This window comes from Lagopus leucura, unplaced genomic scaffold, assembly GCF_019238085.1.
Source record: "Lagopus leucura isolate 7727_CA_CO unplaced genomic scaffold, USGS_WTPT01 Super-Scaffold_1, whole genome shotgun sequence".
Taxonomy (NCBI): Eukaryota; Metazoa; Chordata; class Aves; order Galliformes; family Phasianidae; genus Lagopus; species Lagopus leucura.
Genome location: NW_024962250.1, coordinates 6,155,766 through 6,171,042, shown reverse-complemented (window position 1 = coordinate 6,171,042; position 15,277 = coordinate 6,155,766). Strand labels below are relative to the sequence as shown.

The 15,277-nt window shown below is 37.4% G+C and overlaps 1 protein-coding gene across 13 annotated transcripts in view; it reads left to right on the top strand.

Moving 5' to 3' along the window:
- The window catches only part of MADD (MAP kinase activating death domain), a 70,451-nt gene that overhangs the window by 38,192 nt on the left and 16,982 nt on the right, over positions 1-15,277 (top strand). For 8 of the 13 annotated variants that reach the window (XM_042872003.1, XM_042871982.1, XM_042871966.1 and 5 more), the window contains 8 exons: positions 6,127-6,224; positions 6,571-6,654; positions 8,932-9,090; positions 10,768-10,876; positions 11,420-11,482; positions 11,852-11,972; positions 13,062-13,167; positions 14,504-14,614. In XM_042872003.1, the coding sequence (XP_042727937.1) occupies positions 6,127-6,224; positions 6,571-6,654; positions 8,932-9,090; positions 10,768-10,876; positions 11,420-11,482; positions 11,852-11,972; positions 13,062-13,167; positions 14,504-14,614 (851 nt within the window). The remainder of the gene's footprint in view (positions 1-6,126; positions 6,225-6,570; positions 6,655-8,931; positions 9,091-10,767; positions 10,877-11,419; positions 11,483-11,851; positions 11,973-13,061; positions 13,168-14,503; positions 14,615-15,277) is intronic. The other 5 variants (XM_042872027.1, XM_042872011.1, XM_042872018.1 and 2 more) reach the window with 1 other exon arrangement.

Below are 15,277 nucleotides of genomic sequence, written 5' to 3'. Positions count from 1 at the left end.
CATCTATGTTCATTTGCCTCTTGGGATCTGGAAGTAAAAGAAATTCCTCTTGTGTTCCAGTAAATCATTTAAAGCTGTTTGGCTTTTTGTTTGAGAAAGCTCTGTGTGAGCTAACACTTTGGATGTTCAGAACCAGAGTTGGTCATGGCTAGACTGAATTATTTCTGGAATGAAATGCAGGCTTTCTTCAGTCAAACTAACCTGTTTAGGGAGGAAACATTTGGTAAACATTTACACGTTGCTGAGATAGCAGTAGTCCTGAGCATCCTGCTGTTGTTTTGGTCTTGCTTTGAGTAGGAACGTTCTACTAGATGATCTCCAAGTGTTCCTTCCAACCTTGGCAGTTCCTTGATACAGGAAGCCTTTATTTATTCATTTACAGTCTCAGGTTGTAAATACAGAGCTGAAGTTCTCAATGAATCTGTTGGTATTGTATGGACAAAATGCAAGTTAGGGTTGTTGCTCTTTCGACCTAGTCTGAAGGAGGAAATAACAGAACGAGAAGTATGTGATCAGCTTGATAGAATAAACTTATGCATAACACTAGCTGCAGTAACTGTGCGTACAGTAAGTGTTAATGTGGCAGTTAAGCTGGATCTCAGGGATCTAGGGTTACAGTAGCTGAATCTGTGTAGATTTTTTGTACTAAGGAAACCATGGTCAGGAGGTTTGCTGTGTTTTCAGAAGTTCAGGGTGAAAATCTGTTCCTACTCAAGCCCCTTTTCTTATTTATTTTTCAGCAAGGTGCTGGCCAGTTGTACACAATGGAAGTGTATAGGATGCTCCATTATAAATGGTAAAGGCTATTGGTATTCAATATTCCTATTTTTGAGGGAAACAGTGACAGATTTTGTCAGTTGAAGACCAGTTCTTTGCTTTTCTTCAGTGTCTAATTGCTTAGTTAAGAAATTTGTTGTGAATGTGATGTTTCTGATCCTTTCCAAAGAGATCACCAGTTATTTGCTTGCTTCCAGGGTTCTTTGGTCATCACCATAGTGTTGAACTTTTTATTTGGACACTGGTGGCCTTAAGTTTGAGAGCCAGTAGTTCCCCCCTTTATGTTAGTGGTAGGTTTGGTTTTACTGCATGCTTGTTTTAAACATTGAAAGTTTCAATATTTACTGAAGTTTCCATTACTGCTTTTAAATAATTATTTGATACTTTCACATCACTTGATATTGACAATTTTTTGAAACAGAAAATGTTGTTGTCAGCATTGAATTCTTCTGCTGTCCTGTTCTGTTTGGACTTGTTTAACAGCCATAGACGTAGTATTCTATATCCTATAAGTTTGTGGTGTTTTTCTCCTCTTTTACAGAGCAGATGAGAGGAAAATGCTGTCTTTAATACGCTAAGATTCAGTATAGACTTTCAAACGTTCCTATGACGTAGATTAAACTTTGAAACAGAGTAATTCTAATGATGGATTAACAGGCAAATCAGCTAAATTATTTATTGCTAAGTTTCATAGCTATCAGCCTGGTGATTTTTAGCATAAAACCGTATAGTCTGAGAATTCAAAAAGCCAGATCTCACTGTATATTCAGCTAGGTATGCCTATAGGATGCTGTTTGGATCTCTAATTTTCTCATTCATCTGTGTGATTATGAAAGTTGAAGGAATATCCATCAATCATGAAGCAGATGTAGATATCAATCAGCTAGCAGGCAGCTTTCTATTTCTTCTCCCTTGCTGGAGTTACCATACTCCTGACAACATTTAATGATAGTCTGAAGCCTTCCTCCACACCTATAAAACCATGGGCTTTTTAAATTATTTTCAGTAGATATTTTTCTAAATAGACTTTTTTAGAGGCTGAATAGACTTTTTTAGAGGCTCTGCAGAGTGGAATGGATTCCTGACGTGCCTTCAGCGGCTTCTTAGGCTCAGGAAGTTTCCTTGAAGAGCAGCTGAAGAACATTATGCTGCTTTTTCCTTCCCTTTGTGACTTTTCTGGGAGTTATCTGCCCCTGTAGCAGTTCTAGCTTTAACCCTGCTTGCATTCAGGCTTAGTTCAACATGCCAGCTTGTAGTGTTTCTTTTGCCAGTGGGCGAGCACCTGAAATTATGTGATTTCTCTGAGCAGATGAGTGCATTTCAGAGAGCTGGAGAGTGCAAGTGCTGGAAGGGTGCAAGTGTTTCATTACTAATTTTTCTTAGGGTTAAGCTTCAAATGAAAGAAGTGCATGCAGACTCCAGATTTTTTTCCTTTATCTTTGTATTTTGTCTTCTTATGGAATCTTTTGGCTTGGACTGCTGTGACCTCAGTAGAATTTTGAAAGCTGATGTTAAGCTTGATTTTTATCGTGCTAATTCTTCTTCTCTGTTTTCCTTTCTTCATAACGTAATGTGAAGAAATGGATGAAGAGAAGTTCTGCATTTTAATGTAGGACTTTTTTATAGGCAGAGCCAAGAATTTATTGAGAATACTGTCAGATCAGAAGTAACTTGTACTTGTGAACTTTGTGATAATTTTCAATATATAATTTTGGTTAAATACTGTGTTAACCTGCAGTTTAGGTTTTCTTGGGATTGCTGCTGCTGTTTTTGTGCCTTTTCCTTTCAATGAAACAAGCTAGAAACGTAAAAACATTGCTGTTAATTAGAACTATTGTGATACCTACGTTTTGGAAGATGAAATATCTGATAGTCTTAAAGGCCTTTCTCAGGAAATTGCATTGTATGTGTTCATAATAGCTGTTTTTGCTCAGTTGATTCACTGTATGAAATCATCTCTAACTTTTGAATTCTGTAAATGAGAGATGATACAGTTCTCAAATACCCTAATGTTGATTTCTTGTAAATTGGTGTTAACTAACCCTGCACCCAGTAGTTATCATAAATTTCTATTTTTTTTTTTCTGAGATGAAGAGGGTGGGATTTTTGTTTCAAGTTTTGTCCCCATTTTCTCCTGTCTGACTAGCTGCTGACTATTTCTCTTTCTCTCCTGCTTTCAATGCATCTTGGGTAGAATTGTGGAACAAGCACCAGGAAGTGAAAGAGCAAAAATCTTTGGAAAAAACGAGTAAGGAAACAATAAAACATAGAAAACTGACTCCCACAGCCTCCCCCATAACTGCCAACTCCCCAGATGCGGGGTGAGCTTAGCTTGCATCTATGGCACACAATTTTTATACCCACAAAACAAAATTAGGTAAAAGACTAAGTCCATCAGGAAAGCTTGCTTTATAGAGGAGTCCAAACAGATCAGTTTGCTCTGGGGAAATTTTGTTCAAATGTCTCGTCTTTTTTTAATTTATTTCTTTTCTTTCCCTGAATGTTTCCTTCCAAAAAAAAAAAAAAAAAAAAAAAAAAGAGGAAGCAGATATTCTGTGTCCTCACTGTATCAGATATATACTGAAGGATTTCAAGGCATTCCAACTCGTTGCTTAAAGACCAGTCTTGCTAAACAGGTCTTTGCCATGAATGTATAGTTTGATCGAACATTACTACAATGAAAAATTCTTTGACCTTTCAAATCCTGGGATGGCCAGTGTTGTTACCTGACTTCAACCAAGAACAGTTTCTGACTACAATCAGTCTGTGACAAAGAAGTAATTTAGAGGGGGAGAGAGAAGGTGTATGTGAAGAATTGTATTTAGTGATGGCTCTAAGAGAAAATCCTCTTAAATTCCTTAATAATAAGGAATCAACAAGAATTTTTTTTTTTCAATACACCACATTAAAGGAGGAGTAAAGTGATCTAAGGCTGTTTACAGAATCTAAATAGCAAGTCTAAATCTACAATAATGCTAACGTCTATTGAAATATGCGTATGTGTTATCTGCAGTTACAGTACCAGGTTTTGCTGGTTTGGTTATCACTGTTACAAATAGGGACATAGGGCATAAGGACAAACATAATTTATAATAACCATGATGTGATAGGTGTTTTTTAACTATGAGTGTAATATCTGCCTTGCAGAGCTAATGCCCCTTTTTGCAGACTGAAGTTTGGAGCAGATTAATAGCTAATATGCATGGGTGGTAGGGCTGGATTTCCTATGTTTCAGGTGCTCCAGTTAAATACCTCAGTTAAGTGCTTGCAGCATCTGGGGTTTGTTTAGAGTGAAAAGGGGAAGTGGAGGCACGTCTGCAACATACTACATTGGAGACTTGAATTGCTTTCTGCTGTGCAGGGAGTGTGTGTGCAGCAGGTGTGTGTGCAGCAGGCACAGCACGTGCACACATGTACTCTCCCAGATTGGGCCCTTCAGTTAGGTTTCGATGTTGGAGGATATAAATTGTTTGGTTGTGGTTTTTTTTTTTTTTGTTATTTAAATGTGAAATAGGTACACAGTTCTGTGAACAAGGGAAGGGGAAGTTCCTAAGTGCTTGTAAAGTGGCAGTGATAACAGCATGATTGTGGTTATTGTGCTCCTTAAACTCAGGTACTGTTACTGCCCATAGCTGGCAAACACCTGACCTGCATTAGTCAGTTTCACCTGCTTTAAAGATCAAATTGCCAGAAGTACATCTGAAATACATGTTGGGACAGGGAACTGTTTGCATTGCTTAGAGCATACAACTGAAGTTTAGTATTCCTACTGTACTAATGAGATACAAAACTTTTCCTGCGCCATTATTCAGGATGGGAAACATTGGCTGTTTGAATGACTGGACATAGACTTCTAGAAGTGAATAATATATATTTCAATAGAAAATAAAATTCCAAATTCAGTAAATGATGTTTTTAGTTTATTTTTCAGCTTTGAATTTTTCCTTGATCTTAGTCTTTCACAATTCAATTTGCAGTAACTAGGGCATAAGGTTTTATAGACAGACTACTATAATAAATGAGGAACAATTATCTAAAATATTTCACATGGACAGTTTGTTTTTGAGTAGGAAGCTACTATGGTCTGCATAGCCCCCTTATGGCTTTGCTGTTCATGAGTTTACATACCATCTCAAGCTCACTCCCACAAATCTTTGTATATTATCCTTCTCTCTCACTCTCTCCTCCCTTGCCTTTTTCTTTCCTTTTCACTGTCTTGCCCTTTCTAATGTTACATATGATACAGACATGTTCATGATTCCCAGGTTGTTGTGATTAGTGATTATAAGAGATTGTGGCATTGCTTGGTTAGAGATAGTGGATATATTCATGGATATGTAATATAACTATTCCAGCTGCTGATCATGTCTTCCTTTTATTGAATAGTTGGCAGATATGGATATGGCAGAGGTGTTGCAGTCTCTTCCCTTTTCTGAGACTAGTGATAATTTGTGTACAGTCTATAACACATTCTTTTCCTGCCTCATTACTTACTTCATGCAGTGCTTATCCAAATTTCTTTTCAGGCTCTACCTGTCCATCATTCTTTTCCTTCTGCCATCTCATCAAAGGACAATAGATGATGTGATTCCAGAACTGCATGGGAAATAGAACACAAAGTTCTCTCTGTCTTTTTATTTTGTATTGTTATAGTTTTATTTTGTTTATTCAGTTGGGTGGGTTTATGAATGCATGACTTAAGGCTTGTTGTTTCTCTCTCTCACTACTGACCTATGTGATTGCCAACTCTGGAGAGCCATTTGTTACATAATTGGCACATGTTATGAAGTTCAGCATCATACGAGCTTCTTCCTTGATATTCTTACTGATGTAACACCAATTATCACTAATGATGTTCTTGTGATGTGTTGCCTCTTATTGCCTTAATAGTCGGTCTGTCCAACAAACTGAATTGCAGACACTCAGCAAATTAGCTGTTCTAAAAGGGATAGTGACTTCAAGCAATTAAGTATCCTTTATTTTTCCAAGAATTAAGGAAGTGGCTTCCTAGAGTTGAATGGCAACTGCTCTGCATGTGTTACTGTAACTGGGAGCTATTTAACCTTTGTATGTTGTCTTTTCTCTCTTGAGTGACTAACAAAGGTACTGTTAAATAACAGTCACATTGTGCTATGCCTTTGGAATATTTGAAATTCAAAGAATGGCAGATGTGTTCTGCTGGCCTTCTTGTTAACAGTACCAAGAAATAATAATAAAAAACAAAAAACATGCAAGAATGAGAATGTAAATTTGTTTTCTTGATACTGTTCCTGCTTTCAGTCTGTCACCTGCCTTCTGCTGTACTGTTTTTTCTTGATAAAATAATGATTTACTTTTTCCTTTGCACAGGGCCAGAAGGTGTGAAGCATTTTGATTTGGGAGAAACAGATGAGAAAAAATCCCAAATCAGTGCAGACAGTGGCCTCAGTTTGGCCTCAGGTTCTCAGGTCAGTGGCTCCTTTGCTTGGTTTTTTTATGTGTTAAGATAGAAGATTTTTCTATTTGTTGCTTACCTGTGGGAAACCTGTACAGTTTGAGACTTCTTGCAAGGCTCATCTTGAAAAATTTTTTCTTCTCTTCCCTTAGGGTACTAGTCTTTGCTAACTCTTCAATTGTAAAATCCCATTACTTTTTTGACTTGCAATCAGTAGTCTCTGTTTATCTGTCTTAATCAGTCAAGGAAGCATATCACATGTGGTTTAAGATCCCAATGGAGTGGGAGATGGTGGTTTTTCTGTGATGATCAAAACTAAACTGATATGACCTTTCTTTCCTCTGTGTCTTTGCTTGCAGAAGAGTGATTTTGACTCTGTTCCCAGTGGAGGACCATCAGTTATGGTCCGAAGTACCAGCCAGGATTCTGAAGTTAGCACAGTGGTAGGGTATACCCAAAGTGAAATCTTGATGTGATTCATTTCTTGGTAAAGTGAAGAGCATTTCATGCTTATGTTTTGTGTACAGTATGACTGCATACTATCACAGACACCACATACTGTGCCTATGATGTCTCTGTCCAGAGCCTCTGAGTGGGTGGCGAATGTCTATCTGACATTGTTTTACTAGCAGATTGCATCTGTCATATATGATACTTGTTGCGTTTATGTATTCCTGCACATTGGCGTATTTATGGAACTGGCAATCCTTTTATAAATATGACTTAGTTGTATACAAATTATCTCAAAAGACTGTAGCCAGAGGAAAAAAATAGATTGTTTGATGCATTAAAAGCAAGAAATAATTTTCTGATACATTACCTTACGCCATTTGAACCATGTGCAAATATGTCTGCTTCTTCTGATCAGCTGTAGGGCCTGGAGAAAAAGGAATACAAATGCATTCAACAAAAAAGACTTCTCCCTGCTGCATGTTATCTGATACAGCATTTTTCAAGGAATTTCCTTCTTGTTTTTGGTTTCTCTTCTCTCTAAACTGCTGCATACCTGTGAATATTTAGTTTTCCATAATCTCTTCCCAGCCTGTAACAAGAATAATACTTTGCCCTTCTCTGTTGGATGTAGAAATTATTCTCTGTGGTATGTAGCTCTGGAGAGAAAAGGAGTCTAGGAGAGCTGTTTGGTATTCAATGATCTAATCTTCCAAGCTCAAGAAGGTTCCATCCCAGCAAATAGGAAATCAAGCAAAGGCAACACATGACATGTATGGATAAGCAGGGAACTCCTAATTAAATTGAAGCGTAAAACAGAAATGCATAGCAGGTAGAAGCAGGGGCAGGTGACCCAGGAGGAATATACACTTGCTGTACCATCTTGCAGGGGTGGAGTCTGAAGGTAAATCTGGAAAGGAATGTGAATGCCCACAAGAAAGGATTCTCCAAGTCCGTAAACAACAAGAGGAAGATTAGGGAAAACTTGGGCCCATTACTTAATTGGGCAGGGGAACTGGTGACAAATGGAAAAGGTTGGTGTACTCAGTTCCTATTTTGCCTTAGTCTTTACCAGTAAAACTAGCCATTAGGAATTCCAGGCCTATGAGATCTGAAGAAGCCTGGAGCTGGAGCAAGGAAGACTTACTACTGATGGAGATGACTAGGCTAGGGAACACTTCAATAAACTGGATATGCATTAGTCCATGGGGCCTAATAGTTGCCAGCCATGAACATTGAGGGAATTGGCTGATGCTATTGTCTCTGAGCAATCATGGTGATTAAGGGATATTTCTGAGGAAGAAGTTAGAGCAAGCATCACTCCTGCCTTCAAAAAGGGCAAGAAAAAAGGTAGGGGAGCTACAGCCTGGTCACCATCATTTCAGACCCTGGAAAGAAGGTGGAGAAAAATCTCCTGTAAAGCATTTCCAAACGCATGAAAGATGAGAATACAAATGAGAGTAGTCAGCATGGATTTACAAAGGGGCAATTATGCTTAACTGAGCTGTTAACTCAGACAGTGGGATGACTAACCTAGTGTGTGAGAGGAGAGTAATGGATGATGTTGCTTACCTCCGCTTTAGCAGGATGTCCAGTCCTGGGTTCCCCATACAAGGGCAGCTTCACTGAAGGCAGTCTAGCATAGAGCAGCAAAGACAATTAAGAACTGAGCATCTTTCATATAAGGAGAGGCTGAGAGAGTTGGGACTCTGAAGAAAGCAAGGCACAGGGAGGTTTTTATCAATGTGTATAAATACTAAACAGGAAGGAGTGCAGACAGTGGAGTCAGACTCTTCTCAAAAGCAACCACTGTTAGGACAAGAGGTGATCAACACAAAAAGTAAAGCACAGGAAATTCCATCTGAACAGAATATACTTTAAAAAAAAAAAAAAAATCATTGTCAGAGTGGTAAAACAGTGGAATAGCTTGCCCAGAAAGGTTATAGAATAGTTATGCATGGAAATTTTCAAAACCTCTCTGGACATGGTTCTCAGCAACATCCTCTAGCTGACCTTGCTCGATCCAGGGGGATGTAACATAACATCCTAACAGATCTGTTCCAAACTAAACACTTCTGGGATTTTTTTGAAGGACTCTTTGTCTTTTACTGGACTTTGTGTGAGAACAGTATCACTGAAAAAGGAAAGGCAGAGGTGGCCTTCAGTTGTACTGTTCATTATTTTATGCTGTAAGAGAAAAAAAAATTACAACTTTTTCTGTCTGCACTGTCTTGACTACTGAGGAATAATGGCTTTATCTTTCTCCACAGGTTAGTAACAGCTCTGGGGAGACACTAGGAGCAGACAGTGACTTGAGTAGCAATGCTGGTGATGGCCCAAGTGTGGAAAATGGAGGCAATCTGGCAGGATCCAGGGGCACTGTGTCAGACAGTGAAATTGAGACGAACTCTGCTACTAGCTCTATTTTTGTAAGAATGCTGCATACCTTTATTTATTTTAAAATTCCTGCCCAGTAATCATTTTAATTTTAGTGTGTATTTGAAAAAGGGCATTTGATTCTCTTTGGAGGATTAATCAACAATTATTTACAATATCAAAATATTAAGGATTAAATTTTTGCTAGATCTGTGTGCCTTTCTTCATATGCTGTGCAATATGTGGTTCTTTGAGTACAGTAGATTTGTGTTCCACATCATGTTGTAGGCTCTAGCAGTCTTTAATTTCACCCTTGCTTGATGTTACTCTCAACCAAATTGACATTTAATTCCCCTTCAGAAAGAAACAAACAAAAAAGTCAAAGAGCACTGTCTGACTCTAATTAACTAAAAGGAACTGATAGCCTGTTTGCTAGGAGCAGCTCTTTGATACAGAAAAGTGATGAGCCTATGATGATGGAGGTTAGCAGTTCTTCTGTTTTTTAAAAACATTAATGTTACCTGCAGCTTAATCATAACTTTTAACTATCTTTTCCTAACTGGAAGATATGTATGCAGTAAAATTCAAATGCTCTTAGAGCATATTTTGTTTTTCAAGTTCTTGACTATTGGTATAGCCTCTTAATATACATCTTACAAAGAAAGTAATCATATACTTGACTTAGTTAAGTCAAGATGTAAACCGTATGTGACAACAACTTGCAGTATCTGTACGTTGGTGTGATTGCATTCATTATGTTATAATCTTCACTGAACTGTAAAAGCCTTTACCAGGTAGGTATTCAGATTTTAAACAACAACCAAAATCATGGTACTTCACTGCAGTTTTTTCTTAAGAGCATGAAAATAATGTAACATCAGCTTCTTTAGTTGAGAGAAAGTCTTCTCAGTTACTGAGGAGTTAGACTTTGTGGGTTGGTAACCAGCATAAAAACACCACACACACACACAAAAAAAAAGAAAAATCAATTTTTCTGCATTTTTGACATTTTTATACTTGATTAATGAAACTAAATAAAGTTTAAGACACCTCTGCAACATGTTCAGAACAAAGAAGTCAGATTATGTGACATGTGATGAATGTCAGGTATTATAAAGTAGTTTACTTGGTGATAGAGAAATAGATGGGCATCTTTGTCATTGTGGTTCCTGCTGACAGTCCCAGCATACAGTTCTTAGACCAAATGATACATAATGATTTGCTAAACATCAGTAAGTTTACTGAGCCTTTATGAATGGTAAATGAAAGATGTGAAGTCTGATTTGGAGATAAAACTCAGGTAAACTTATTCTGTTTGTGAATATTCATTTTCTATTTTCATCCTGAGAAGATGTCATGCATTTTTTTCCTGTGTTCCTCAACATCTGTATAACGATAGTGATATTCACCTGTTTCCTGAGTGTGGGAAATATTTGTTGTTAGAACACAGATAAACTTCTGCTTAAGAGTGAAATATAGAGGATAATGGAAGAGGTTTAACAGTTCTTTCCTTTGGTCTGGGATTTGCATTTTTTGTTTTGTCTGTCTGGATTCTGGATTTCTGAGTGTATTAACTTAATTTTTTAACAAAGTAACTTCATTTTTTTGGAGACATTTGTGGGAGAAGTGTACACGAAATATAACTTGCAAGTTGTTAAGTGCAGCAGTATATTGCAAGAAACAGCCCTGCAGGTTGCAGAGATGTCTGACACCTCGTATATTATTTTCAGGCAAAGTCTCATAACTTGAAGCAGAATGTAAAGGAGAACAAAGGCAGTACTCCAGGGAAAGGTCCCGAGGATGGGAACCAGCGAGTCTATCTCTATGAAGGACTTTTGGGTAAGCTATTTTTGAGGGAGCAAGGGGATCTTTTAGACTGAAACTGGAGTCATGTCTGGGGCAGACTGGAATTTATGCATTCCCAGAGAATTGTTTTTTTTAAACTACTCCCTGTTGTGTGTGCTGGTAGAATAGGAGAGTCCATTAGGACATACAGAGTAGAGTGAAGGATTTGCTGGGGAGATTGAATAAGTGAAGAAGGGAGGGTGGTGTACTTTGCATTACGTGCAGCTTTTACAAGGCTCTTGTTCTTGAGTAAGAATACTTCATACTGTTGGAAGGAAGATAGAAGGAACTTAGCTATGCACGGAAAACTAAAATCTAATGCTGATCTTTTAAGAAAAGTTCCTTAAGTTTAAGTCTTTAAATAAAAGGCTACTAAACTCAAAAGTTTAATGGTTTTAGAGTGTGCATCCCTTAATTAGCAGTATATTGTTTTGTTTGTAATGTATTTTACTTGGACTTGCTGTTAATCAAGAGCTCTTTCTTCCTCTGTTTTTCATCCTTTCTATTCATTCTTCCTACCCACTTCAAATGATACAGGTAGGGATAAAGGATCTGTCTGGGACCAGTTAGAGGATGCTGCAATGGAAACCTTCTCTATGAGTAATAATCTCGTCTTTCCACTTCTCTGTGTGTTTGCCATGATTTGTGTTTGTGTGAAATATTCCTGTCACTTTCGAAAGTGTTTAACAATATATGGAAGAAAGTATATCTCTTACAGAATAGGGATGAGAGATTCTTTTGTATAAATTTTTCAAAAGATTGTGTCATGAATTAGAGCAGTCTGTTTTGTCTTTAATTTTACACTTTTCCTCTGTTGTGATTTTGTTTGCGATTTAAAAGTTGCTCTTTTTGTTTTTGCTTTTTTAATATAGATTGTTTGTTGGCTTGTCGTATTTTCAAAATATGAAAAAAAAAAAAAAAAGGGAAATTGCCTGGAATAAACACTCAAATTTTGTATGTATTTCCTAGGCAAAGAACGTTCAACATTGTGGGACCAGATGCAGTTTTGGGAAGATGCCTTTTTGGATGCTGTGATGTTAGAGAGAGAAGGAATGGGGATGGATCAAGGACCACAGGAGATGATTGACAGGTAAAGTTCTTAGCGGCCCTCTTTTCTTTCTCATTTCATCCGGGGCTGACAAAGTAGAAAGAATATTATTTTACTTCTGTAGCATGTGTTATTTTGTCACTTTGTAAACTTTGGTGCTGTTACTGACTATCCCAAAATGAGCCTTTTGTCTCTGTGCTGGTCAGCATCTCCTGCTACTGAAATACTATCTTCAACTGTCACATGTCTCTCTTACCACTCGTGATATTTTTTGGGAAAGAAGTAATGGTAAATCTGATCACACTACGGAATAGGCTCAATTGGTAATAAAGCAAAGGATTTCTTTGTTCAGACAAGTGTATTCTGGAAAAAAGGGATATACCAGTGTTTTGGAAGAAGTTAAATATCTTCAGAAAGTGCATTTTCAACTTTCCCATAAGACAAAATTGTAAATAGGTGTTTTTACAGTTTGTACTACAAATAAACAAAAATCTGGAAAACACCACAGTGAGAAAACAACTCTTTAGAAACATGTGTGACTACTTAGTGCTACTTCTAAGCTGTCTTTATTGCCTACTGTTATTTTTCTCAGCCATGCTAAAGTCTGATCGTTCTCTTTTCTTTGTACCACCTGTGTCTGTGCCATCTATAGCCATGCTATCATGTAGAATTAGCTCTCTTAGCTGAAGTAGCCAGAAGTAGTCAGTGGGTTTCTAGTTACTGGAAAAATAAGCAGTTTGAAATCTGTCTACTCAACTGGAATAAGAGATGACCTGCACACTTCTATCTTGAGTTAAATGGAGCTGCATAGCAGAAGCAAAGCTCTAAAGAGGACAACTCTTGTACTGATTTATATGTTCCTCTTCTAGCAATTGTCGTGAAGCTGCAACTGTGGAAGACCAGTGGGCTGCTGAGAACTTTCCCACTGAGCATAGTCTAGTTGCTTGAACTAAGTAATTAATGAATGCTTAATAGATGAATGCATCATTGTACTGGAAAACGTCCATTCGGCTTAGTGTTTTTGAAGATTTTATTTGCCATACACTTTTTATAAGTAGCATTCTGTCCCCTGCCAGTGCTGTAGTGAATTGGATGAAAAATGCTCTACTTCACAACTAACTATTCTTGCAGGTATCTTTCCCTGGGAGAACATGATCGAAAGCGTTTGGAGGATGATGAGGACCGCTTGTTGGCTACGCTGCTGCATAATATGATCGCTTATATGCTTATGATAAAGGTGAGTGGTTGTTTTTTTTAATAGATCACTGCTCATATCAAACCAATGTATTCTGGTGGTGGTGTCTTGAAACCAATATACTAACATAATGTATTGAAATATCTGATCTTAATGAGGAAATTGTTTTAGAACCTGGAGATCTTTTGAGGTTTGTTGTCTTAGTTTAAGCAGTTCTATGCTATAGGTATGCATATACATTGCAATATAAGCTATGAAATTTTTAGCTGTACCAGCACCTCTAGAGGACATTCTGACTCTCGGGAATATGGGTTACAAGTTAGGTAGAGAGCATCTCTAGTCTGATTTCCTAACAGCTGCAAATTCCAGTTCATTCTGGGGAAGACAGAGTTGAAAGGAAAATATGGGCAGATTATGAATATGCATATCAATAGCTTGATGTGAAACTTGCAGTTACTTTACGGAATCCTTTTTTTCATTCAGTGGGCTGTCTTATATGTTCTTAAGACTGTAGGTGGCTACTAATAGCTTTCTTTTAATCTAAATTATTTCTGAAATAATGCAAATTTTCCATTGAAAGTTACTGGAAAATCAATCTTATAAAACTTCTGTCTAGATGTAGACTTGCTTTTCCAGGACAATCCTGTAACAGTTTTGGTGCACTATTCTGCTAGTGCAACACCTTGAGAATCAGACTGGATATACATAAGTGGTAGTTTGATAACTTTTTATGTTGTATATGAGGAAGTAAAGTATCACTCCATAGTAGTGAAAAGATTAAGAAGGTCTGATATCCAACCAGTGGAGAAGTTGCTTCATGTAATTTTTTGGAGGGGAAAGCAGGGAAAGAAACAAGGATTGATTATTTTTTTTTTTTCTGATAGAATACAAAGATAAGCTTTAAGGTGGAATTTGAGTATACTTGGAATGATTTTATTTCAGAAGAAGGCTGAGATTTGGCTATTAGGACATGCATCCTTGTGATACTTTCAGTAGCAGTAATAATAACCAGTTACTTTGATCAGTGGATGCAGAAGGGGAGAGCGAATAAAGTTGATAAGTGGCAATGTGGAGAAATTGGAAATTTTGATCTCAGTAGTGGGAAGTGGGGTGTAATAAAATTGCTGCTTTGCTGTGCAAGAGTAGGCAGGAAATCTGTTGTATGTAGTGTCTCTTGTCCTATAGTTGGGAAAAGTGAAGTATGAGCAATTTTTTGCTGGTACTGCCGGGCTAAGGAGGACCTAGCATGGTTGAACTGCAGATGGGTTGTTTTGCAGTGTTAGCAATGAAAACAAAAATATGTTGAATTCAGGAGGCAGAGGGAGTTGCCTGTGATTAGAGAAGAGTAACTAACTGTCTTTTTATATGTTCTTTCTAGGTGAATAAGAATGATATTAGGAAAAAGGTGCGTCGTCTGATGGGAAAATCACATATTGGATTGTTGCATAGCCAGCAGTTAAATGACATTCTAGACAAGCTTGCTAACCTGGTAGGTGAAACCATGATGAATGATGCATCTGTTGGAGCTTCAGTAGAGGGAAGGAAAAAACAATTCAAAATCCTATAAATGCTCAGCTGCAACACTATGAAAATAATATTAAAAATCATTATATCAGATTATTAAATACTGCCTTCATATGAATGGTATAAAGACCATGGTTAGCTGTATGACCCTGCTTATAATATTATGCAGTCATCCATCGGAACTGCAGTACAAATAGGTATAAATGTGAGATTTTGGCACTAGAGTTCTGTGCAACTTTGATGTTTTCCTAATATTACTACTGTTGGGAACCTTTGTTCTTGCTAAGACTGTAGCTTGGTTTTATGCACTGAAAGGGCATTAAATTCTCCTATTGTTAACTGGGAAAAAAGCAGACCTTTTCACTACAATATTAATAGTTATAGGAAATAGACACCTCACTATCACATACTGAACATGATACCAGCTTGAGTCTTGAATGTTGTTTTGTGCTGCAGTGACTTTCATAGCTGCTCTTTTTGAGGCTAAACTTACTGGAGTATCATGCCTAAGGCTTTGTCCAAAATTGCCTCTGCTCATTTATGTTAAAAATACATTTCTCTTGTTGAAAATGCTTCTAGTGTCACCTACTGGACACCTCTCAAGAAAGTTGGTTTCAAAGTTCATTAA